Source organism: Lissotriton helveticus, chromosome 1_1 (genome assembly GCF_964261635.1).
Source record: "Lissotriton helveticus chromosome 1_1, aLisHel1.1, whole genome shotgun sequence".
In the NCBI taxonomy this organism is placed as follows: domain Eukaryota; kingdom Metazoa; phylum Chordata; class Amphibia; order Caudata; family Salamandridae; genus Lissotriton; species Lissotriton helveticus.
This window is the reverse complement of record NC_136057.1, coordinates 2,063,924,014-2,063,941,048: the sequence shown is the minus strand read 5'-3', so window position 1 is coordinate 2,063,941,048 and position 17,035 is coordinate 2,063,924,014. Positions and strand designations below refer to the sequence as shown.

The window sequence follows — 17,035 nt, the reverse complement described above, 5'->3', positions numbered from 1 at the left end:
GAGCCGACGGGAATGCGGTCTGGGAATTGGAGGCCTGGATCACCAGGCTCTCAGGTGTGGGGTGGGTGGACAGGAAACAAGGGTCGCCCAGAGCCGGGCGGTGGCGTCTGGCCACGTTCCTATCTACAGGCGAACCTGTAGCGGGCCTGGACCAAGTGCCCAAAAGAACGTCGGGCAAGGCCTCATTAAACGGCAGCAGAGGCTCAGACGAGCTGGACTGCGGTTTAAGGACCTCAGTGAGGAGGTTAGTCTTCACGGCCGCGACGGGGAGTTCAAGGCCCAAGGCCTTGGCCGCCCGCGTCAGCACCACACTGTAGGTTGCCCCCTCCTCCGTAGCCACGGTAGGAGGTGAGACAAAACCAGTGTCTGGCGAGGTGCCCAGACCACTGGCATCCCCAAGTCCACCTGTCCAGTCCTCCTGGGACTGACACTCCCTTGTCAGAGGGTCCTCAGACCCCTCCCAATACTCCTCTTCACCCATCTCCTGGTATTCAGGGGTGTCAAATGATGGGGCCGGCTCATGGAAGATGAATTCTCCAAACGGCGCCGCTCCGGCACCGGAACCGGATCGAGGGAGGCATCGGGGACGCCACTGCCCGAAGACGGCGCCGGAGGTGACACCTGAAGGGCCAGTGAGGTCATCAGGTCAACCGGCGACGACCCGGATCCAGAAGCCGATCCAGTGGGGCCCTGCGGCGCTGGGCCCGAAGGCGCCGGCGGCGTCGAAGCCCCCGACCCGCTAGGGCCCCCAGACAGGTCCGCTGGGCCCGAAGGCGCCGCGGAGCCCGTCGGAGGAGTGAGGGACCTCATGGCCATGAGGAACCGCTCGATCTCTTCCGGTGTCGCGCGTGGCCCAGGGACCGGAGGGTGTGGGGCCGGACGCGACGCCCGCGTCTCCGACGGAGCCGCGTGGGCGGTGTCACCCGAACCCCCAGCCGCGTCGCGCGAGCGTCGGTGGGAGTCGGAAGAGCGATGACGTCTCTTCGACTTCTTGTGCTTACCTGACAACTTAGACCCTGAGGAGTGATGTCAACTCCCGGAGCTATGGTGGCTCCGCTCCCGCGACCGGTCCCTCGATCGGTCCCTCGACCTCCGTCCGGACCGGGACCTCTCACGGCGCGGATGACCGAATGCCGGAGCTCAAGTCGCTTGCGGGACCGCTCCCGCCTAGCTTTCGAGGTCAGGGCCCGGCAGTCGGAGCAGGTCTTGTCACGAATGACGCCGAGACAGTGGAGACACCGACGGTGAGGGTCCGTGACCGACATCAGTCTGTCGCAATCCTCACAAGGCTTAAAACCTGGCATCCCTACCGGCACCACTCGGAGTCGAAGACTCGAAGAAAAGATCAAAAGGGATCGTAAAAAGTTTTAGTCAAAAAATGACTAAGGTACCACTTTTTCCGGATCTGCGCTGCTGGCGCGGAAAAAAGAAGAACTGACGTCAGCATGCGGTGGCGGCGTCTAAGTACTCAGACGACGTCATCACGGCGCCCACGACGGACGCGGAGCCGCAGACGACGCCTACCGACGCGCAAGGGTACTGCTACGCAAAAATTTCCGCATCCAGTCTGACGCCTGGGGATATTCTAAGGTAAGGAATCTATCACTAACGTGTCTCTTTCAGATTAGCAAATTATGTTTTGAACTGTAGCGTCCAGTGGATCTATTGGATTGTTATTGCAGTATATTACAAATCGCTTCCACTTTGCTGCATAGCATACTCTTGTGGTAGGACGTCTAGCCTCTTTGATAATATTTATACAGTCTGGCGGAACATTAAGGTAGCCAAACTCTAAGATATCAGGTGCCAGATCGCAAGGTTATGAAGGGTGGGATCTGGATGTCTTATTTCTCCATGGCTCTGAGTGAGCAGATTGGGAGTGAGGTGTCGTTTTTGGTGAGGAACTACTTATAGCTCCAACAGGGTTGTGAACCAGAGTTGTCGAGCCCATGTGGGAGTAACTAGAACAAATGTCTGGGACGCCTGTCCGAGCTTCAGAACCACTAATGGAATGAGTGGGAGAGGCGAAAAAGCATAGGCAAATATCCCTGACCAATTCATCCATAGTGCATTGCCCTTGGACAATGGGTGTGGATGTCTGGATGGGCGGTTTGGGTATTTTGCGTTTAGGTTTGTGACGAGCAGATACATGTCTGGAAAGCCCCACATTTGAAAGTATGGGAGGAGACCTTGAGGGGGGAGTTTCCATTCGTGGATCTGTTGTCTTTGAGGACTGGGCAGATCTGCAATTTGATTGTATACTCCTGGAAGTTATTCTGCCAGGAGAAACATGCTGTGGTGTATGGCCCATCTCCAGATGGTCTGTGCTAGGAGTGGGTGTGTCCCCCCCTTGTTTGTGTATGTTGTCTGTACGGATCAGGACAGCTTTGCCTACAAGATTAACTTGAAACGCTTAGAGCGCTAGAAAAATCATGAGCAGCTTTAGATGGTTTATGTGAAGCTGCTTTTTCTGCAGGCTCCACATGCCCTTAATTGTATGCATCTGGAGATGAGCTCTCCAACCAGTGAGCCATGTGTCTGCTATTAGCACTATCTCTGGAACCAGGTCGATGAAGGGCCACCCATTTTAAAGATTTTGTGTATTTCACCACTGCAGAGAGCGATGGGTGCGGCCGTTTACCAACACTAGATCTAATAACAGAACCTGAGCCTGGTTCCACTGACTTGTTAAGCACTCTTGAAGGGGACGCTTGTGAAGTCTTGGGTAAGGGACTATTAGTATGCAAGATGCCATCATCCCTAGTAGCTGCATGAACACTCGAGCTGGCAAGGAGTGCGTCCTTTAAGTCCAGAGTGGACAGAAAGTCGTTTTGTTGAAGGAGCGGAAGAACTTGTTGGAGAGTGACCATGTAAAAGTGGTCTGATTGAATGCTTAGATTTAGTTCTCGGAGGTCTAGTATAGGCAGGAGAGAGCCGTCCTTCTTGGGTATTAAGAAGTACAGGGAGTATACCCCGGTACCTTGATGTTTTAATGGGACTAGCTCTAGTGCTCCTTTTTTAGGTCTCGACTACGGCATTGCTTTAGCAAAGCGTGTTTGTTGAGATTATAGTAAGGCTTTCAAAAGTCTACCCAAACTGCGGATCGGGTAAGAGGGCATGTGACCACAACCACGCGCTCCTGCACGTGTGCCGCGCTCCGCCTCTGCTGCCACTTCAGCTCACCAGGCTGCACACCCCTTCACTCTCCATATGGTCGCTCGCGCCTTTCCTTTGATCTCACAGGCTCCGCTCCCCCGCATCAGACTTGAAAGGAATGCGCTCCCCCACCACAGCAATGCCGAGAGCAGCGACAAGAGAGCCCTTCCCTACAGGAGACTCTAACACACTCATTTTCTAGGTTGCAGTCATTAGAGCCTATTTAGACGCCATGGAGCTCAGGTTCTGTTCCTGGCACTGAATAGCGAGGTTGCGACAACTTTCTTGATTTTCGTTAGCGTTACCATCAGTTTTGAAACTCTCACTGGTTGTTATTTTTTTCTCTCTTCCCATTTTTTTTTTTTTTTTTTTTTTAAGAGGAGAGACTTCGCCGAGACTTGATCCCTGTTCTACAGTACCAAAGTCGGCAGTTCTGTATAATACGCCACATTACTAAAGCTTGTTTGTTTTGCTCCGTCCACGTCTCATTGCCTTTAGTATCACAATAAGGTCATTTTGGGGATGAGATCATTGTAGGCTTGTTTTTACAAGCTCTTGTGCTTGTTCTGCCTTCACTCCCATCCCTCTGTTTCTGAACTTTCTGGCAGCCCCTACTGCTAATCATTGGTTGACTGCTGCTTCTTGTTAGATTTACTTGCTGCTCACATGTTTTTTTTTCATGAATTGCTTACAATTTAAGTTTTGACATTGTAACCAAAAGATCATGTGTGTGCATTTGAAAACTTCCGGCTGGTGCTATCATGAGGATCTACATTTCCCATCAGCCGGTTCTCAAGCTCGTCATTCACTGCCCACTTTTCCTGTTTATTTTTAAAAAATAGGCGGAAGCAGGGGTGTGCCTGCCAAGCAGGTCTGTGAGTAGCGATCCCCATGTTATGGGTCTCTTTTACATGTATAACCTGATCAGGGTAGAGTAGTACTTGGTACACCAGTCCTCCTGAAAGTGAATGGGTGCCATCTAAACTGATAACTACATGCCGAGAAAAGTGTTGCTTGGCATGTATGCATTGTTCAATGGTGTTCCGTCTTCATTTCCATTTTTGGAATATGATCAAAAAGATAACGTGCTTCTATAGATAACTTGCTTTGGTCGTTGTGGGCTTTCTGGCGGGTTATCCAATAAACTCACGGATACTGGGTTGCGAGGCAAAGAGGGTTTTATTATTTTATACAGCCTCCGCTTTTGCACTGGTACTCGATAGAAAGGCAAAGGGTTGTCAATGTCCTCTTTCTCTTCTTTAGCTGTTCCGCTTCTCCGACTGTCCCAATGCCTTCTGGGCGTTGTAGGCTTTGCCTCCGCCGTCGTGTCTCTTGCTCTCGGTTCAGTGCCACAAAGAAACAGAAACAAAGAAAACCACTATTAGCTCGCGGTTTTGGGGCGGTTGTCAGGGAAGGGAAGTGAGGAATCACACGTGCTCGTAACTCTCAAAGGGCCGGTGAGGTGAAGGGTAGGTACCGTGCACGATGGGTCGGTGGCTTTGTCTTACGGGGGTTTACCCCACTTACGTCCCGCCCACCCTGTGAACCTTGACCGTACCTGCTCGAGCCACACTTCATGCGAAGTGTGGCTGGGCGATGCGCCTCCTCGTTGGCCTCCCGGCTTGTCGTGGTCGTCGCTGGCCTTTCTCTCCTCGTCTCCCCAGGTCCGTTGTCCGCTATCTCCGGGGTCACTGGGCTCCGTCCTCCGAAGTTCCTCTAAGGCCTCTTCCCTCCGCTGGTCCGCTCTCCAATCCGCTCCCGGTCTCCGTCTCTGCTCACCCGCTTCCTCCGGCTGTTGTTCCTTGCTTCCGTCCTCTCCCGTCCTCCACTGCTCACACGCCTCCTCCAGCTGATGTTCCTTGCTTCCGTCCTCTCCCGTCCTCCACTGCTCACACGCCTCCTCCTCGTCTTCGGTTCTCCTCCACTCCGCTCCTCGCTCACGCCACCACTCTCCGCTACCTCCGGGTGATAAACACACCTGGGATCTGTTCGGGCGCACCTTTACCTCCCGTGTGGGGGTGGCCTCCGGCTCCAGCTCCGCCCAATTAAAGAAACACGGCTCCTCTGCATCTTGGGGCGTGTTGGGCCAGTCTGTTACGGGTTTCCAGGCGTCTGCGTGCTGGGTGACAAAAGAGGACACAGGTAAAGGTAAGCCGGGAGGGCCCGGGTCCGGGTCCTCCCCGCCACATCCGTCCACTGCCTGTATATCAGAGTATAGAAATAGGACTAATCTGTGCTGCCTGGCTGCCTTGCACATGTGTGGTGAGGCACTATTCTCACAGCCATACACCAACACCAACTGCACTCAGTGCAATGCATGCCCGTACAACTCACCTTTGCAGGCATTTCCGAGATTGAGTGGCAGTTACACCACCCTGTACAAACATTTCCAGAAAACTTCGAGTTTTCATCGTTTCAAGATATATCACTAACCACAATATGTGCGTTTTGTGACATTGTTTGCCAGATCAGTGTCTTTACCCTGGTCTCTGATGCTGCTGGCTAGCCTCCTGTCTTTAGATGCTGCAGAAGGTCTTACTCTGCTGGCTGGTGTGGTTCTTTTGATGTGAATGTTATGAGCATCCCTTTTCACGCAATTCCCCGAAAGAACCTACAGGCTCCTCTGCTGCTGGCATTTTCCCCTCCCTTCTCGCCCAGTCATTCACCTCGGCATGCACTCCCCCCTCCTTTCTCCCCATTTCGGCAGCTTTGATGATCTCTGTTAGCCACGCGCTCTCAGCCTCCTCGCTGCCTTTTACCTCCATATTTCTTGCTCTAGGTCCATTCCTTTCTCCCCATCGTTTCCTTCCTCACTGACTATCTGCATATTTCTCCCTATCCTGCCAGCCTTCATCTTTCTCCACCTTTCTTCCTCCGTTTTTCTCCTCCTCCCTCTCGTGTGTGCTTTCTCCACGTGCTTCTGTCTCCTCCAGTGTTGATTTCCCACTCCCTGCCTCTGCCGCCTTCTGCTCGCAGTGGCAGACTGTCCGTTTCCTCTCTGCCAGTGTCTGCTTGCTAAATATTGCATCTGCTGGTTTTATACCACCAGCCTAGGTGGGGCGGCTACTGTGGGGTATGACCTAGCCAACATTCCTCTGCCAGGCTTGGACCTCGTCCATGGCTCTGTTTATACGAGCAGTGTGCAGCCCTGCCGCTCCCGCCCCTTCCTGCAACGGGCACACTTGAAGAAGCAGGGCGCACTGAGCCCTTCTGCACTTGGTGCAGCCCCTGGGCTGGTGACATTTCTTGCCTCTGAAATCTGTGTTATTTTCTTGCTGTTGCCGTGCTCACCCGGGTGTAATGAACTTTGTACTAACAGGCCTAGAACCTTACGATACCCACGCACAGCGAGGCTTTGCCCAAGCACTTCCATTGACTGCACTAGTTTTTCTGCGCAAGCACATCCAGCTCAGTTTCAGGTGCCCGCAGAGCCAGCTCACCAGGCTCTGCTCAAAGTGCCCACAGCCTCTCAGCGTATCTATGCGTAAGCTCACGTTCCATGGCACATTTGAGCTTTGCTCCAGTTGCTTACTCTGCCTGGGACCTCCTGATATGATCAGGTGGTGAAACCGTTCAAGTACACTCAGACTTCGACTAGGGTGCCAGGGCACACAAAGGGCGTTCCTCTGGTGCTGACACTTCCCGATGTGCCTGGGCACGGTCACCTCTCAACATACCCTTTTGTGAAGTGACTTCTCCTGAAACCTCTTAGCGTTGTTTTTTTTTTCACATCAATCGGTCATATTGCACCCAGGTACACAATAGCTCCTCTTAGTGCGGAAGTGAGGTCTTCTGTGCGCTTTGCATCAGTAACTTCCATTGATTTTCAGATCACCAACGTTGCTGCAAGTTTTCCAGGACTCAGTGGTAGTGCTGCATTCTGGTGCTGTTAGCTTCGGCACTTGATGAGAGTGCTGCCAGCCTCCGTGAGCAGGTGTTCTCGTCTGTGCTTCTGATCGGAGTCGATTGCTTTGTGTGATACTAGCTGGAGGGCTCCATTGTAGTGCCATGTACTACAGGTGCCAGTGCTCATTGGTGGTACATTGCACAGCCAGGCCAAGTTCTTGGTGCTAGTGCCACAGAGCGCAAAGTTAGTGTTGTGTGATACTAGTCATGAGACTCGACTCTAATGCTGATGGTTATAGGGATCAGTGGTGGTGCTGTGTGTGGTCGACTCCACTGCCTCTTGTCATGCTGTGTACTTGTGGCTTAGGAGTTGATGGTAGTGTAATGTAAAGTAAATGCTACAGCCTGAATTAGCCTGAGAACCTTCCTCTACTGACACTACAATTGCTCACTGGTTAGAGGAGGTAGACCCTGAAGCAGAGGTCAGACCCGGGACCAGGGTTCAATTCGACGCGGCAGGGTCTTGAGCCCAAATATCCACGGACTCGATAATTCTTGTTTCGGTGCCTACTCGAGTCACGGGTTCACACTCTGCAGCTCTGGGCATTAGCTTGCTTAATCTCCACTACGGCCCCCCGCGGCGGGATGCCTGGCTTTCACCTTGGGGATGCCCAGTACGGGTATCTCACAGGGAAAAGCCAGGACGGGTTCCCAAGGCAAGCGCCGAGATGCCTACGGGTAATCGAGCGCTATATAAGAACGCTTAATAATAATAATAATAATAATAATAATAATAATCTTTGCCCCTCACTGCACCACATTAGCACCAACAGCCGTCAGTGCACGCTTTGCCACCAGGCACACACAACACCTGCTGTCAGTGCACACTTTCACCAAGCACAGACACCACCAGCCGTCAGTGCACGCTTCCACCAGGCACACACACCACCAGCTGGCAGTGCACACTTCCACAAACACACACCACCAGCCGTCAGTGCACACATCAATCGCAGTATGGCGCACTTTACTTTTAAACATATTCATCTAAAGCGCAGCATGCCACCATTGCTACAAAAATAAATACACTTTTTTTTGGCCTACAATTTATAGACTTTTGTTGCAATTGGTGTTGCAATATTTAGCAATGCCAATAGCTCAAACTTAATTAATGCGAGACCTACTGCATTGCAAATGCTTGTCTAACAGAGCAAGAACTTCTGTTTTAGAAGGGTAAGATGTTCCTGTGACATTGCATGTGATCTTGGAAGAATGTTTGGGGAAGTGTCTGTAAGTTCCAGGCAGTTAATATATTGGATACATTTATAAAAAACCAATTTGTCTGAGTTGATATTGTTCCAGACAGGCAGAAATTGAGAGAGACCCCCGACGGGAGTGGAATGATTAGGGGTAGCGGAATGAAGTCACTGTTTGTTAGCAGGGCAAGTGTGTGTGGAGTTGCCTCTGCCTCATCCCTTACCTTAGTTTCCTCTGAATTAAAACCTCCTCTAAAATATCCTCTTGGGGAGGGCAATTGGTTGTGGCCTTTGTAGGAGGTGGAGGGATTTTCTCAGGTAAAATGTTTGGAGCCACCACTGTAAAAGCAGTGGTGAAAGGAACCCCTATTAGTAGGTCATTGTAAAGCCCCCATGGACTTTGGCACCTCAGTGTCTTCTTTTCATTTTTTCCAGCGAGGTGTCAACTGCTGGACCAAAGCCATGTTACTTATTAATGGAGGCCTGTACCTCAGGTTTCAAACCTGAAAATTTCAACCATGCATATCTGCGTAGCAATACGCTGGTGTTTACTGAGCGTGCTGCTGTGTCTGCTGCATCTAAAGCGCACTTGGCGGTATTGGTGATAAGTTTTCCCTCTTGGATCAGATCATTTGCCTTAGATTTATGCTCATCAGGCAGAAATTGCATATGTTTTTCCATCTCATACTAATGAGCCCTATGATTCTTGCCCAGACAGGGTCCTTGAAAACCACATCTGCAGGCTTAAGCATCCCCTTAAGCATTGGTAATGTATGTGTACATTTCTGAGTGGAGCTTAAGTTCGTCTTAAACAAGAAGTCCTCCTCTAAAGCCTCTTTTTGTAGTTCCACCCCATGGTAATGAGCAGCTCGTTAAGAAGCTCAATGTAACCTATATTGTCAGGAGGTGAAGGCCTGGACAGATAAGTCAGGGTCAGTGTCTGAATCTGGATCAGTATCATAATCCTCCCATGGTTCAACATCTTGTGGCCTATTCCCATCCCCTTCGTCCTGTGGGTCAGGTGATCGTGGTGGTGAATTAGGGGGTGTAATGAGTAGTTGATTAGTAGGTGAAGGAGGTGGCACGTAAGGTGGTGATGGGTTTGTACCCACATTCCTTTTCTTCTGGGGTATGTGATGCTCATCCTGATGGGCTAATTTCCTTTTTTCAGGCAATTTGGCATGAATCTGTCCAGTATCTGGGTTAATAACCAGTTCTTTTTGTTTCTTATCTGAAAGTGTAACATCGGACCGAGGCTCTTTTGTCGGAGTCCTTTTATCTTTACGTATACGAGGCACCTTCCTCTATAGTGGACGGGTGGAGGCAAACCCCGGGTCAGAGGAGACGTCGAGGCCTCCGGCCTCTTTCAAGTCGTCCGCCCAATCCTGCTCTGAGTCGCACTGACTAGCAAGAGGGTCCTCGGACCCCTCCCATTGGTCCTCCGCCTCCACCATGTGCGGCGCAGCAGGGACCGGTAGAGGAACACACGGCGTCGGGAAAGGCGCCAGCCGGGGCCGAACCGCCGCCATGTCCCAATTCGGATCCCAGGCGGGACAGGGGCAGAGGCGGAACCAACGGCATCCACTGCAGCGCCACAGGCGGAGCCGAGGGTGGCACTTGGGCCGGAGCCGGCAGCGTAGGACCTCTCGGCGCAGGAGCCGCTTGTGAGGTCGACGGCCCAGCAAGATCATGACCCAGGACCGCAGGGCCCGAAGGCGCACCAGCGGTAACCCGAGGCCTAAACAGGTGGTCCATGGCAGCAAGAAACTCTTGCACCTGTTCGGGAGTCGCTGACGGACAACGCTTTGACTTATTTTTGTGCCGTTTCTTACCCGAATCCGAGGGAGAAGTCTTGGATCCCGAGGAGGGGAGATGGTGGTCCCGCGAGCGTTCCTGGAACGGCCCCTGGACCTTGAACGGCGCTGGGACAAGTACCGAACTTCAAGAATCTTCCGGCGCCACTCCCTCAAGGCCTTCAGGCCATGGCTCGACAGTCCAGGCAGGACCGGGAGTCGTGGTCGCGCTCCAGGCAGTAGAGACAGACGTCGTAGGGATCCGCCACCGACCTATTGCGACGGCAGGCCTCACAGGACTTAAAACCAGGCATCCCTACTCGCAAAAGAGAAGACCAACAAGAGACAAAAGTCCCAAAACAGATAGTCAAAAAGTGAGTAAGGTACGTGCTCTAACCGGATCTGCGCTTACTGGCGCGGAAAAAGAAAGAACTGACGTCAGCGCGCATGGGTGGCTCCTAATTAAGTCTCCGTGCCGTCATCTAGGCGCATACAATGCCAGCGGAGCCGCACGACGCCACCTACTGACGCACAGGGGTACTGCTAGCAAAACTTTCCGGATCCAGTCTGATGCCTGGGGATATGGTAAGGAATCTTTCACCAACGTGTCTTTCAGATATACCACCTGCACCCCTTTAAGCCAATAACTACGATTTTGCCAGAGAATAAATATAAAGACAATAAAGTGTAAGAATGTTCATTTTCAGCGAGGAACAGTCAGAGAAGATCATGAATGCTCAATTTCTGATTTTTGTTCTCACAACATTTTAAGAATCACAAGAAACAATAAATCTGCTAGCAGGAGACTCCAAAAAGAAATATAATACCCAGAGAAAACATGTTTACATTTACAACTGTACATTAAACAAGGAACAGCTTTTGTCCAACAGTAACAGTATCATAGAAACATTCCAACAAACCATAACATAACCAAGAGCAGGACCTCAAATATTAAGATGCAAGTCTACAGATAACACTGAACCCAATGGCAAACGTAATGGTCTGTTTTCTTACCTTTTTGGAGTATAAATACAAGTTTGGAGTTCGGCCAGGTACAGGAATTCCAGCTTTAGTCAGCTTTATAAAATATTTTTGAACCCTGCTTGCAACCTAAGCATAAAAAGCGAACGTTGTGTACAATTACAAAATAGATTGCATATTTAACATCGCTAGCTATTGGTTGCTTTCAGTATGCCTTACAAATGAATCCAGGAAAATCTATTACAAAAAAACAAACAATAAACCCCGAACAAATATGATGTTTTAAAAAAACATTTATACAGAAAGCAGGTTTGTAAAAGGAGAATCACTGGTTTTCATTTATTTAAAGAGGAAAGGAACTCTTTTGAAAAAGTGCAGAAGTGTTAGTTTTGAGATAACTATGAAAATTTGAAACAGAGGTAATCTCCAAAAATCACAATTGAGTCACACAGAAAAGTGAGGTACTACTACTTTCGCTCTCGCCGTGTTCCCTTCTTCAGTGAATGAAAGGCTGGAGGTCATCATGGAGAGATCACATTATTTGGACAGAAGCACAAGTTACTACTTGTGTAACGATAGATCTGGAAGAGACATTAGTTAGTTATAGATTCCTTACCTTAGAATATCCCCAGGCGTCAGACTGGATCTGGAAAGTTTTGCTTAGCAGTACCCCTGCGCATCAGTAGGTGGCCTCCTGCGGCTCCGCATCTGTCACTGGCGTCGTAGGCGCAGAGATGACATCAGCGAGAGTACTTAGGCACCACCCATGCGCGCTGACGTCAGTTCTGTACACGACTCTCCGCGCCAGGAACGCAGAGCCATGGAAGATAATAATCATTGGTGCATACAACTAGGGCCCTAAAAGGGATGGCCTTAACCCATGTAATCAGTTCGCATAACGGGGAAGATGGGCGGGGCGGTAAGGAATCTATCACTAACTAATGTCTCTTACAGATATTTCGTTACACAAGTAGTAACTTTTGCATCTGAAAGAGACACGTTAGTGATAGATTTCTTACCTTAGAATAGATACCCCAGCAATATCAACCCCGGTGGTGGGTCTGCGAACAAGATTACACCAGAAAGTCATGGAGCACAGAATGTCCAAAGAAGCCGTCCCTCCGGACTTGACTGTCAAGGCAGTAGTGCTTGGTAAACGTGTGCAGCGAGGCCGTCTCCTGCAAGGGAACGCCGCGTCCCAAGCAGTAGTGGCTGCCGTTGCCCTGGTGGAATAGGCACGCAACCCCACAGGAGGCTCCTTCTTAGCCAATGAGTAACATGCTTTGATGCACAGAATGACCCACTGGGAGATGCTCCGCTTGTGCACGGCCCGACCTTTTTTGGCACCCACGTATCCAACAAAGAGCTGGTCATCCACCCGGAACTGTTGCGTATGCTGCAGATAGAATGAGAGTGACCGTTTTGGGTCCAGACAGTGGAACCTCTACTCCTCCCTTGAGGGATGTGGTGGCAGAAAGAAGGTGGGCAAAGTGATGGTCTGCCCGATGTGGAAGGGCGTAACAACCTTTGGCAAGAAAAAAGGGTTGGTCCTTAAACCCACCTTGTCCAGATGAACTGAAAGGAAAGAAGGTTTGTAAGAAAGAGCCTGGAGCTCACTCACTCTTCTAGCAGAGGTGATAGCTACCAGGAAAGCAGTCTTTAAGGTGTGAAGACGTAAAAGACAGTTGTGAAGTGGCTTAAAAGGAGCGCACATCAAATAAGTCAACACAAGATTCAAGTCCCACCGAGGCATTATAAACGGAACCGGAAGGAACGTGTGTGTAATGCCTTCAGGAAACAGTTAACAACCGTGGACTTAAAACGAGAAGGCTGATCAGGAAGCCGTAGAAAGACGGACTTGGAAGAAAGATAACCTTTGATAGTGCCCAGAGGAGAGCCCTGCTGGGCCAAAGAAAGAAGGAACAGAAGTACTTCTGAAAGAGGGCAGAAATGGGATTCACAGCCTTCGCTGTGCACCATGCCACAAATTTGTTCCGCCTGCATATACCGTTTTAGTGGAGGGATGCCTGGCTGCCAGAATAACATCACAGACTTCGGGAGGAAGATCGAAAGCTGTCAACTGTCGCCCCTCAATCTCCACGCATTGAGGTGGAGGCTGGACAGGTTTAGGTGAAGGACCGTCCCCTGCTGCTGCGACAGAAGATCTTCCCGAAGAGGCAGTCGGATCGGGGGATCGCTCGCCATGCTGAGTAGCTCGGGATACCAGTATCTTCGTGCCCAATCCGGAGCCACAAGGATGAATTGGGCCCGGTCCCTCCTGTTCTTCAGCACTCTGGGCAGAAGTGGTACAGGCGGAAAGACGAAAAGAGTCGCCGAGTGAGTGACGCCTTGGAAATGACAACATGCAGAACTGATGATATTGCGCGTTCTCTTCGGTGGCGAGTAGATCCAACCAAGGCTCTCCCCACTGCAGAAAGAGACCTTGCCCCACGTCCGAGTTCAGACGCCATTCGTGATCCATCAAGAACCGGCGGCTGAGTTTGTTCGCCCTGGCGTTCAGAGAACCTGACAGGTGTTGAACCACCAAGGTAATGCCTTGACGTTCCAGCCATGTCCAGAGGCGCAGAGCCTCCTGACATAGGGTCCAGGACCCCACCCAAACCAGCTTGTTGCTGGTTTGCCACATGGCGGTGGTGTTGTCCGTGAACACCTGCACCACACTTCCCCGGACAGAGGGTAGGAATGCCTTCAGTGCAAGTCGGATCGCCTGCAGCTCCAAAAGGTTGATATGGAGACGGGACACCGCTGGAGACCAGAGGCCTCTGATCTCTGCCTCTCCCAAGTGGCCGCCAAATCCCAGGAGGGAGGCATCCGTCACCACTGTGTGCTCCGGTTGGGGAAGGGAGAGGGATTAGCCATGGACCCAATCGAGATTTGTGAGCCACCACTGCAATTGTTGTGCAGTGCCCTCCGAGATCTGGACATGATCGGACAGGTTGCCCTGATGCTGCGCCCACTGGAACTTCAGATCCCACTGCAGAGCCCGCATATGCCATCTGGCATGATTCACCAGCAGGATGCAGGAGGCCATTAGGCCCAGGAGCCGGAGGGTCATCCTGACAAACCCGGGAAAGAGGCAGAAAGATCGGAATCATATCCTGAATATCCCGGACTCGCTGCTCTGGATGATAAACCCGTAACAGGGTTGAATACAGAATTGCTCCGATGAAGGGGAACTTCTGAGAGGGACTCAGGTGTGACTTCGTCACGTTGAGGGAGAACCCCAGAAGGTGCAGGAGGACGGCCGTAGTCTGAAGGTGGCGGACGACTGTTTGGGGCGAGCCCGCCTTCAACAACCAGTCGTCGAGGTAGGGGAAGACGGACACCCCTGACCTGCGCAGATGAGCTGAGACCACCGCCATCACCTTTGTGAACACCCGAGGGGCGCTGGTAAGGCCAAAGGGGAGCACAGCAAACTAAAAATGCTACTGGCCTACCATGAACCGCAGGTAAGCCCGGTGGGCCGGCAGGATGGGGATGTGAAAATAAGCGTCCTCTAAGTCCAACGCTACTATCCAGTCTCAAGGGTCTAAGGCAGCCAGGACCAGAGTCAGCATATTGAACTTCTCCTTCCGGAGGAAGGAATTGACGTCCCGGAGGTCCAAGACGGGGCGCATGCCCCCCTGGTCCTTCTTGGGGACCAGAAAGAAGTGGGGATAACAACCACTCCCTACTTCCTGCCCGGGAACGCACTTGATGGTCCCCTTGGCTAAGAGGGTCGTAACTTCCTGTTGGAGAAGAGCCAAATGATCCCCAGACAGGCGGTGGCACGAAGGTGGCATGGCCGGAGGGGAGGACTGAAAGGGAAGGGAATAACCCTTGCGGATTATCTGCAGCACCCACTTGCCCGACGTAATGTCGCGCCAGTGTGGGAGGTGGTAGCGGAGCCTGCGACCCTCAGGCATGGGGTGCTCCACAAAGCTCGGACTAGGAAGGTTTGGAGGTAGGAGCAGCCGAGGTGGAGGTGGACTGAACCGCACGCTGATTTCCCCGCCCCGCCCCTGCGGAAGCCGCAACCATGGCTGCGCTGAGGCTGGTTCTGCACAGGCTTGTTGAAGAAACGTGCCTGGGTGCCTCTGCCCTGGTCACGAAAGGAATGGACACTCAGGCGTGGGATGGGTTGTCAGAAAGGCCTGGTCGCCAGGCGCCGGGCGGTGGCGTTGTTTTTGTCCACAGGGGCCCCGGTGGCCGGCCACGACCAAGTGCCCAGAGGACTTCAGTCAGGGCTTCATTGAAGGGAAGCAACGGCTCCTACGCGGTAGATGCCGTCTGGAGCACCTCGGTAAAGAGGTTGGTTTTGAGGGCCACCGTGGGGGCAGGTCGAGTTGAGGGCCTCGGCAGCCCGACGGAGCACCATTGTGTAGGAAGCGCCCTCCTAAATAGTCTGTGGGGGAGAGGCAAACCCCGGGTCAGAAGAGACATCGAGGTCGCCAGCGTCCTCCAGGTCGTCCACCCAATCCTGCTCGGAGTCACACTGCCGGACAAGAGGGTCCTCGGACCCTTCCCAGTCTTCCTCCGCCTCAGTAGGGGCTGGTCGCAGCGGCAGGGCCAGAGCCAGAGGAGGGACAAACTGAGTCGGAAAAGGAACCGGCCGAGGCCAGATCGGCGTCGCCTCCCAATGCGGATCCCAGGTCGGAACAAAATGGTCTTGGCACCGGGGCAAGGGTGGAATGAACGGCACCCAGTGTGGCACCGAGGGTGGCGCCAGGGCCGGAAACGCTGCACCTCGTCGCGCCTTGCCTGGATCCGCTGGCGGAGCCAACGGGCCGACAGGATCTGGACACGTGATTGCGGAGCCCAAAGGCGCGCTGGCGGGAGCCAGAGGCCTAAAAAGGAGGTCCATGGCAGCAAGAAACTCTTACACCTGTTCGGGAGTTGCCGACGGACCCAGGTAGGGCGGGTAGACCGTGGGACTCCCAGGCTCCAGATGAGGAGCGACGGGGGGGGGTGGACTTCGGAGAGCGAACACGCTTGGACTTCTTTTTATGACGTCGCATACCAGAATCTGAAGGTGAAGACTTGGAGCCCGAGGAGCGACGGCTCCGGTCCTGCAAGCGGTCTCGGGAACGGCCCCTAGACCCGGAGAGGCGGTGTGGTGAATGCCAGACTGTAGGAAGGTAGATCCCTGACTATGGTTGCCCCCAACTTTTTGCCTGGTGTTTTGCTGGTTTTCTGACTTAGTTGACCTGGGACCCTGCTATTCAGGACCCCAGGCCTACTGCTCTCTCTGTAAAATGGATTCCATGTACCTTAGGTACATATCTAATTGGATACTGAGTCACCTTATCAGTCCCTGTATAGTGTACCTTAGGTACCCAGGGCATAGGTGTACCCAGGGCCTACCAGGGGCTGCAGCATGTATTATGCCACCCCTGGCTGGCCATCCAAATCTGACACAACTGGCTGCACGGCAGCTGGGGCAAGGTGGTGTAATCACCCTTTGCTTTAGATATAGTATGCCTATATCTAAACCTAAATGGGCACACAGATCTCCTATCAGTCACTCCTATGGCAGGCCTTAACAATCCTGAAGGCAGAGTGCTTGGAATCGTGTGAGATAGTGCTCTGGCATGAGCTGAGCCTGTCTGCGGCTTTCGGGATCCATCCCTTAGCCGTTTCCATGATATCGCATACCATGTGGAGAAGTGTGGCTCAGGGGTTAGAGGCAGCAGACCCGGAAGCTGAGATCGGTCCTGGACCAGGGTTCAATTCCCCGCCTCGGCGGGTTTAGGGCTAAAAATTCCACGGACTCGATAATTCTCGCCCCGGTCCCTCCTCGACTCACGGGTTCACACTCTGCGACTCTGGGCAATAGCTTGCTTAATCTCCACAACGGCCCCTCGCGGCGGGATGCCTGACTTTCACCTTGTGGATACCCTGCTATCTCACAGGGGAATACCAGGACGGGTTCCCTAAGCAAGCGCCGGGACACCCACTGCGGGTAGCTGTGCGCTATATAAGCTCAACTACATTTACATATACTCT

General features: G+C 52.4%; 1 protein-coding gene across 2 annotated transcripts in view; it reads right to left on the bottom strand.

Moving 5' to 3' along the window:
• ZZZ3 (zinc finger ZZ-type containing 3) overlaps positions 1–17,035 on the bottom strand; it is a 557,158-nt gene that overhangs the window by 278,745 nt on the left and 261,378 nt on the right. For both annotated transcript variants that reach the window (XM_078645214.1, XM_078645225.1), the window contains one exon: positions 11,063–11,158. In XM_078645214.1, coding sequence (XP_078501340.1) covers positions 11,063–11,158 — 96 coding nt within the window. The remainder of the gene's footprint in view (positions 1–11,062; positions 11,159–17,035) is intronic.